A 9,989-nucleotide genomic window follows, 5' to 3' on the forward strand; every position below is an offset into this window, starting at 1 on the left:
ATGTAAATATATTGTACTAGTTTTTGCCTGTAACTTCACCTAGTAAGAAATTAAGTTTATCATAGAAAGACCTAATTTAGATAATTGTTTTTCTAAATCAAATTGTTCAAAATGCAAGCAACGTCATCACACACTACTTCATGAGGATGTGACTGCTTGCCCCAGTACCTCTTTGACTGTCAAGCAGTTACCTAACACTGATACTTCAGTGAATGCAGTGAATGCTAGTGCCCATGTAACTCATGGCCAATCGCAAGTGATTTTAGGCACATGTGTTGTTCAAGCTCGTGGTCCCAGCGGTGTGATTAAGGTTCGAGCCCTTATCGATAGTGGAGCCCAAGATTGTTTCATGACTTCTTCGTGCGCTCAGCGGCTTGGCTTGCCATTGCGGCGCTGTAGGATTACAGTTGCTGGACTAGGACAAAATACTGTACACCAGGTGAAAGGTGTGACGTCATGCGTTATCCACCCCTGTTTATCTGAAGAACCTCGGTTTGAAATCTCACCAATCGTAATGGATACCATTACAAATAAAATGCCAACAGCGCAAGTACCTTCACACGTTCGAGATTCTTTTAGACACTTGGTGTTAGCTGATAATCAGTTTGATAGACCTGCAGAAATTGATCTGTTGCTTGGAGCAGAGTTATTTCATAACATCTATGATGGCCAACGTTTGTCTTTTGGCTCTGACTTGCCAGTAGCTCTTCACAGCGTGTTCGGATGGGTGATCAGTGGAAAATTGGATCTTTCTTGTCGACCACCAACTTCAACCACCTCTCTCTTCGCTTCTACACTTGCCCTAGACAATGTAGTCAAGCGTTTCTGGGAAGTTGAAGAACCTCCTATAGTAAAGATTGTTAACCCAGAAGACGTGAAGTGTGAAAACATGTTTTCTGATCTTGTAAGGCGAAACTCAGATGGTCGTTATGTGGTGCCTATAATGCTTAAGGATCCACTTGAAGAATTGGGTGATTCGCATCAAATGTCTATGTCTCGCTTGCATAATTTGGAAAAGCGACTTATTCGTCACCAACAGTTGAAAGCTGACTATGTTCAGTTCATGCAAGAGTATTCTGATTTGGGACACATGACTTTAGTGGATTCACCTTCAGGTGCGAATGGAAACATCATACCACATCATTGTGTGATTCGCCCGGAGAGCAGCAGCACAAAACTCCGTGTAGTCTTTGATGCTAGCGCGAAGACTGGAAATGGAAAATCATTAAATGACATTGTTTATACTGGACCGAAACTACAGAATGACATTGTTGATATTATCACAGCACTTCGGCTGGATGGTATAGTTTTTACAGCTGACATATCTAAGATGTACAGAAATATTGATCTGCGTCCCGAGGACAGACAATATCAACATATATTCTGGAGAGACTCACCGGAAGAGACTGTGAGTGAATTTGAATTAAACACTGTGACTTACGGTGTGAGTAGCTCACCTTATCTGGCTATTCGTACACTTCATCAGTTGGCTCAGGATCATGGTGAGCAATGGCCTCGTGCAGCAACTGCATTGCTCAAAGACGCCTTTATGGATGATATCGTGGTGACAGCTCCGTCGGTGGACGTTGCCTTAGAAATAAAAGACGAGCTAATAAACTTACTCGATTGTGGAAAATTTGAGCTACGTAAATGGAGCAGTAATTCTCTTGATTTTCTTTCACATCTTCCAGCTGATCATCGTCAAACACCTAAAGCGTTTTGTGATAAAGAAAATCAATGTACACTCAAAATTCTGGGCATTCAGTGGGACCCACTCAATGACAAGTTTACTTACACTCATTTAGAAATGAACCCGGCTTGTACCAAGCGGATTGTTCTCTCGAGTGTGGCAAGAATTTATGATCCACTCGGATGGCTAACGCCAGTGGTATTATTGGCCAAGATGTTTATACAAGAACTGTGGCGTCTACAACTGGACTGGGACGAACCAGTTTCTACTGAAATGTTACAGAAATGGCAAGATTTCGTACGAAAACTGACAAATTTATCTAGTATCAGTATACCTCGGCAAGTAGTTCACTCTACTACATGGTTGAATACAGCACCACACAAATTGAAAATGTTCGTTGCTCACAGAGTCGTAAAAATTACGGATGATCTCAGTGTTGATAACTGGAAGCACGTAGCAACGCATGATAACCCTGCGGATTTATGCAGCCGTGGATTTCGCTGTTCCCAGCTTGTTTCTCACCAAGTTTGGTGGCATGGTCCTGCTTGGCTTGTGACTGAGAAATCGTTGTGGCCCGTGCAAACTGATATCAGCCCTCCAGATATTGTACCCGAATTGAAACCGGCGGCTTCTCATACCTTAACTGCGTCAAAGGAAACTAATATTGATGCGATTAGCGAGCTCGTGGAAAGATCTTCATCCTTTTTACGTTCTCAGCGTGTTCTCGCATGGTGCCTTCGGTTCATCGGCAACTTGAAAAAGAAAAGGGACGACCGTGAACATAACACGGATTTGACTACCACGGAACTTGAGAGCTCACTGGTTGTTCTTATTCATAATGAACAGAGACGCCATTTTTCTGAAGTCCTGGGCTCTTTCGCTACCAACTCCAGTTCCAGATGTAACAAATCGCTGCTCAAGCTCAGTCCATTCATTGATGAAGCTGGATTACTGCGTGTGGGGGGGCGTTTGCGTAATGCGCAGCTTCCATTAACAGCGATTCACCCATTTCTGCTTCCGAAGCACTGTCATTTGTCGAAGCTAATTATTGATCACTACCACCGGGTATACTTACACTGTGGGCCGCGTGTCCTTCAGAATTGGAACAAAGAAAATACTGGATTCTTGGTATTCGCAACATGATAAGATCCAGACTTGCGAAATGTGTCACAATGCTTCAAGGTCAAGCAATTACCAGCATACCCCTTAATGGGAGACCTTCTAGGCCCGAGAGTACAACCAGCTCGTTGTTTTCAAAATATTGGAATAGATTTCGCCGGACCTTTCACTGTCAAAGAAAGCACTAGACGTAACGCTCGCACTTATAAGGCTTACGTTTGCATTATGGTCTGCTTGGCAGTTAAGGCTGTTCATTTGGAGGTTGTTACTGACTTGTCGACTCCAGCTTTTATAGCAGCCCTTGATAGGTTGTTTCACGCCGTGAACTGTGCAGGCTCATAATCAGTGACTGCGGTAGAAATTTCATAGGAGCGAAACGGTATCTTAACGAAACTCAAAGGTTTTTTTCCCGCTTTGAGGTGTATTATGTATATAGTTCAGGAAGATTTATTTTTGTTTCTTAACTAATTAATTCGTTCATTTTGTTTTAATGCAGGTGCTTATCCTTGCGACTTTTAAGTTGTTGCTAGAGTGCAATATAATTTAATTTTCACTGTCCCTGTAAGAATGCGTGCAGTGTTTTATTATTTCTTATTTTCCTCTTGAAGAGGTTTAATTTACTTTTGAAATCCCTAAGTGATTTCAAGTGGGGGGGTATGTTTAATACCTCCATGCTCAGCATACTGGCTGATTCGATATTTTTTTATAAAAAAAGAAAAGAAGGAAAAAAAGCTGTCAATTGTTTTTACGTCTTCGCAGCTCGGCTTTTTGTCTGTAACACAATACAATTTTTCTGCGTCGTATCAAATCAAATATTATCATCGTCGTTTTCTTAGACCTACTGGTCAAACGTACTCCATATTACTTTCTTACATGGATTTGGCCGTATCCATTACTAACGTCTTTTATAAGATCAGCTTATTACAGTAACCTTTTTTGTCCTTGTCTGTCACGTGTAATAGTTACTTGGTTTCTCTTTTCTCATACATCTGTAATTACTTTGGTAAATTAATAGCCTTTTCAAGCTTAGGAGGGTTCTTCATAATTACAGTGCGGTTTTGCGACTAGTTTGTCAAAAAGTTTAATTAATCCACGAGTACGGCTGGGTTACATTGGGCACCATTTTACTTTAACTTTAAGAAACGTCAAAAGTCTGTCAAACTCCATTCAATAAACATCGGATAAGGTTATAGTCACGGTTAAAATGAGATGGTGCAATTCAGCCTAAGTTTACTAATATTAAAACGTGAAAACTTGGATGCATACAAAAACAGACGGACTATGATAAAACAATTTTTATTTTTAGCGAAAAAGAATTAGTAGGATGTAAGTACATTAATGTAGATATTTTTGTCATATTGATATGGCCATTAGTTAACACAGCTCTATTTTGATATCAGAATTTTTGTATACTAAAACTTGATTGCTAAAAGTAATCAATATACGCTACCTAGTTCATTTCGGGATGCGAAAATAACCAAATTGGTTTCATCTATTTCCATGAAAATTGCTGCTTTTCCCATTCATGCTTTATAAGGTCATACACAAAGTGCACAATCATAAATCGAATGCCAAATGCAAAAGTGCCGAATGTCAAACCCACCGCCGCGTATTGTGAAAAGCTCTCGGTCCGCTACCGCACAATATCCTGCCTGTCTGTGCCCGTAACCGCTAGCGAACGAATTTGCAAACCGCTGCGCTGAGCGAATTTCGCAGTGTTATTACTGAGAGTAAGTTACGTGGGGAGTATTAGGAAATACGCGGATCGTTGATTGGTTTTGAACAGATTGTGGTTTTCTCTTTTTATCAAATGATTTTATCAAATGACCCATATCTTTATGTTTTGAAACGTTTTTATACCCATTTCTTTGTTACGTTCTGCAAGCTTAATAATTTTAAAGATTTTAATATGCTACATTAGAATTGAGATATCTTGAAAAAAAAATAATGCCGTATTATTTGCATTAAGCAGCTCCTCTTATCTATACCATTTTTCACTGATTTTTACGCATTTTACTTACTGCATCATTTAATACAGAAAGATCATTTTTGGAGTCGTATTACTATAAAGAAATATTTACATGCTTCATATGCAAACTCAACAAAAATGACTGGAACTTATCATCGTCATCATCATCATTTCAGCCATAGGACGTCCACTGCTGAACATAGGCCACCCATGTTGATGGATTGGTAGCGGCCTGGAACTTATCATCATTATATAGCATTTCAAATGTGTAAGGACTAACCAAAACAGTATCTGCAAACTAGTTCCAGCCACAATAAACAACAATCCCCCAATATTTCTCGATACTACACCCGTGATTGTGGCATATTCTTTGTCATAAACGCCTCCAAAGACGCGGGATGTGCCCATAAATTCGGTCGTAGCTCATCGGGCCTAACAACCCGGAAAGTAAGGTCTCGCTCCGGCGACCTCTGTCGATTGTTAAGGATAGCAAGCGGTTAATGTTTACTGGATATGCTAAAGCTTTATTGAGTGTCTGTAGAGCATTTTTACACAACAGAACATGCTGTCGCTGTGGCATCTTAGTGTAAGTAGTTATAGTGCGACTCTGCAACAAAAACTTTAGTCGGATCTCCTGTCGACTATACATGAAAAGAGGACAAATGGACTTGGGGCCTTTCGATAGTTTGTTAGTCGTATACCTCGAAATCAAAAAATCCTTGTAGCTTTTCACCTATTCGCATTTCACCGTGATAGCGTTTTTTGTTGTAGCGTGTAATATCGGTAGTATATTTTGTTACTAGCATATATTTTTAACAGATTTTTACAACAGTAGCAAATTTTGATGTAGCATGTATTATCAATAGCCTATTTATTAAGCCGACACAGGCAGGAAATAAATCTACTATGAATTTTTTAGACAATTATAATTATTATTAGCGATCAAAAATTATTACTACACGAATATAAATCTATTTAGAAATTTTGATATCGCGGCGAAATGCGAATTGGTGAAAAGCTACAAGGATTTTTTGATTTCGAGGTATACGACTAACAAACGCTTTCGATGGAAGCTATTTCTAAGAATATAAATTCTGTTTAGAAGTAATTAATGGTAAAAATGCAATGAATATAGACAATACGCACTTTATGCACCTACTTAATTATTTGGGTAGCAAAATTCTAGTGCATCTATTATGCTACAATATTTTTGCTTCATGGACATAGTTCACGTAGCGTGTAAAAAATATTATAAGTATTACATAATACAAAAATCTTATTTGAGTACCTATGCACTTGCAGTTTTATTTGCAGCAGTAGAATCAATCCTTTTTGTTTAATCACCCACCAATGAAACACCCAGTATAACATAACTGTCATCAAATTTTATATTACTATTATCTCTTCCAGAAACACTTTATCTATCCAAATGTACTGACATTATTCCCCACAGAACGTTTTTCTCAAATATAAAAACATACACCTACTNACATTACATTGATTTATAAGTCCTGGTCTAGATTAATAATTCCTTGTAATCATACCTAAGAGTGTTATTTATTATTTTTGCTGTAATTTTTATAATTTAAAAATACATCAGATTGACAAGAAAATGTATATTATCATTCCATTTCCATTTGGATGCTATTTTGTGCACTTTAAACATCTACAAGTAAATATAATGTAATTTCGAAGGGCGAATCACAGAGTTTAATAGAAAATCAAACGAACTTACCTAAGTGACGTTCGATGATTATTAAACGATGTGATTCGCCCGAAGAAATTACATCCCTCCCTATCCCTGACACAATCGTGTCTTACCCAGAGCCCCGATTACGGTAACTTTTAACGTCTACAATCCAGACGCGTTTCTGATTCTGCGATACGATTGGTCAAAACAGCTGACGTACGCTGTTGAACGACCAATCGTATCGCAGAATCGAGAAGCGTGTCTGGATTGTTGACGTTAAAAATTACCGTAATCGGGGCTCAGGAAGCACAAAATAGACGTGGATGGGCCGACAGGTCTCAACGTGTATGAGGCCAGCGCAGGAGCGGGGTTCGCAGGCAGTTTTTTGTTTTAGTTTACTTTGAACGTGTGTAGATGGCAGCACCAACTCGTGCTACTACAAGTAAATATAATGTAATTTCTTCGGGCGAATCACATCGTTTAATAATCATCGAACGTCACTTAGGTAAGTTCGTTTGATTTTCTATTTTACTTTAACTTAAAGAAACGTCAAAAGTCTGTCAAACTCCATAAAATAAACATCGGATATGGTTATAGTCACGGTTAAAATAAGATGGTGCAACTCAGCCTAAGTTTACTAATAACTATTAAAACGTGAAAACTTGGATGCATACAAAAACAGACGGACTATGATAAAACAATTTTTATTTTTAGCGAAAAAGAATTAGTAGGATGTAAGTACATTAATGTAGATATTTTTGTCATATTGATATGGCCATTACTTAACACAGCTCTATTTTGATATCAGACTCTTTGTAGGTATACTACAACTTGATTGCTAAAAGTAATCATTATACATTTACGCTACCTACCTAGTTCATTTCGGGATGTGAAAAAAAAACTAATTGGTCTCATCTATTTCCATGAAAATTGCTGCTTTTCCCATTCATGCTTTATAACGTCATACACAAAGTGCACAATCATAAATCGAATGCCAAATGCAAAAGTGCCGAATGTCAAACCCACCGCCGCGTATTGTGAAAAGCTCTCGGTCCGCCACCGCACAATATCCTGCCTGTCTCGACCCGTAACCGCTAGCGAACGAATTTGCAAACCGCTGCGCTGAGCGAATTTCGCAGTGTTATTACTGAGAGTAAGTTACGTGGGGAGTATTAGGAAATACGCGGACCGTTGATTGGTTTAGAACAGTTTGTGGTTATACAGGGTGTTAGGTAAATGGGTATATAAGCCCACACTAGCCCATGTTAACATGGGCATATAAATGTAGACAGACAGAGTTTTTTTTTTTGACAATTTCACACAGCGCCAGCTAGTCCCAAAGTAAGCAACTTAATGCTTGTGTTATGGGTGCTAGCTTAACGGATATACTACTTATATACTTTTTTTTTAAATACATAAATATTATACATAGCCACACCCAGACCCGTCACAGAAATTAAAATTCATCATTTCAATTTCTGCCCGGCCGGGAATCGAACCCGGGACCTCTCGACATAGTAGTCCGTTCTGAACCACTACACCAAACGGCCGACTATAAATGGTATGGTGAAGTTAGAAAATTGATATCTTCATTTTAATTATTTTAATTTTCATACAAATCGGATGTTATAAAATTTATTTTGTATGAAAATTAAAAAAATTAAAATGATGATATCAAATTTCTAACTTCACCATACCATTTATATGCCCATGTTAACATGGGCTAGTGTCGGCTCATATACCCATTTACCTAACACCCTGTATTTTTATCAAATGAGATGTTATGCTTTTCCAGCGTATTATACCCATTTCTTTATCGCGTTCTTCAGGCTTAATAAGTAATTTTAGAGATTTTACAAATACAAATATTTTATTCAGTACATAGGCCCTTTCCAGGGCACATAATACACGTTTAATACCATGCTACATTGAAATGGAGATAACTTGAAAAAAAATTAATGCCGTGCTATTTGTGTTAAGCAGCACCTCGTATCTATACAATTTTCACTGACTTTCACGCATGTTACTTACTGCAGCATTTAATACAGAAAGATCATTTTTAGTGTTCTGTAGTCCTGACAAGGAACTTATAGTTTCGTTATGTCCGTCTGTCTGTCTGTCCGTCCGAGTTTTTGCTTGGAAACTATTGGCACTAGAGAGCTGTAATTTTGTTGAGGTAGATATGTTTGGTGTTACAGTAAAGAAAAAATATGTAGGACTAGAATTTATCATCATTGTACAGTACATTATCTAAAGTGAGAAAGGACTAACCAAAACAGTATCTGCAAACTACACTCGCGAGCAAAAGTATGGAATAACCATTATGTACAATTAATCTTATAAGCGCTTTGGAATATTATTCTGTTAGCTTGTAAGATGTTTGAATAATAATAAATAATAAATAAATAAATAATAAATTCGTTTTGAGTAATCTTTGTAGCTAAACGACTATGAAGATTAAATTAAAAATGGTACCAGTTTAAAGGTTACATTACAAACTTTAACTTGATACCATAGATGCATAGATAGTCATTGAGTTCTTCAGATCGTTGGGAACAAAACACAAGAGGGTGATTCCATACTTTTGCTCGTAAGTATATTTCCAGCCACAATAAACAACAATCTCCCAATATTTCTCGATACTACACCCGGGTGATTGTGGCATATTCTTTGTCATAAACGCCTCCAAAGATGCGGGATGTGCCCATATATTCGGTCGTAGCTCATCGGGTCTAACAGCCCGGAAAGTAAGGTCTCGCTCCGGTGACCTCTGTCGATTGTTACGGATATCAAGCGGTTAATGTTTACTGGATATGCTAAAGCTATAAGATAAGACTAATTTACCACTTAAATTTAACCATACCTATAACAATAACCAGTGTTTTTTAAATTAAGTTTGACAGATTTTTCACTTTTGTTAAAAGTAATATGGTGCAACCCAGCCTTAATCATACATTGGTTGTTAAAAAGTTATTTTTAAATTATACTATGTAGAGCATTTTTCATAGCACAGACGACGGATCATCAAGGTGTCATGTCACTGTTGCATCTAATGTGCTTTTATAATAAGTACGATTCTGCAACATAAAAATTTAATCCTGGTGTGATGTCGACTCTATTTAAAAATAAGAGGGTACTACGCATTTAAGAAGGCAATTCAACCGCCGTTGGCATGCAATCGCCAAATAATAAAATTGCAGTGCCTACCATACATAATTTATGGAGAGAGCAATTGTTAGAAATTAAATTGATTATTAAAATTTTATTAATATTCCAAGCACAGTCTCATTATCTCTTCCAGTAACACTATATTTTATCCAAATCTATTGACATTATTCCCCACAAAACGTTTTTCTCAAATATAAAAACACACCTACTTTTTACACCAGAAAATTCAGTTTCTTAAATAAAGATATTGACATTGAAATGACCAGGATAGATCCATTGAAGAGAATTCTAAGGTTCAATTTCTTGATAGACCTTTTCCTTATTTACATGATAAAAGCATCCATTCCTTTAAC

At 37.5% G+C, this 9,989-nt stretch overlaps 1 protein-coding gene across 1 annotated transcript; it reads left to right on the top strand.

Annotated features, from left to right (window-relative positions):
* The first annotated feature begins 514 nt into the window (after nt 1–514).
* Nucleotides 515–2,833, top strand: LOC114357591 (uncharacterized). The gene has a single exon (XM_028311294.1). The coding sequence runs from the start codon at nt 515–517 to the stop codon at nt 2,831–2,833; it is 2,319 nt and encodes a 772-aa protein (XP_028167095.1).
* Nucleotides 2,834–9,989: the final 7,156 nt, after the last annotated feature.

Source organism: Ostrinia furnacalis, unplaced genomic scaffold (assembly GCF_004193835.3).
Source record: "Ostrinia furnacalis isolate ACB-3 unplaced genomic scaffold, ASM419383v2 OfSCF3265, whole genome shotgun sequence".
Lineage (NCBI taxonomy): Eukaryota > Metazoa > Arthropoda > Insecta > Lepidoptera > Crambidae > Ostrinia > Ostrinia furnacalis.

Excerpts from the sequence above, each read along its gene's own strand:
- LOC114357591 (XM_028311294.1), top strand. The coding sequence starts at position 515 with ATGGATACCATTACAAATAAAATGCCAACAGCGCAAGTACCTTCACAC.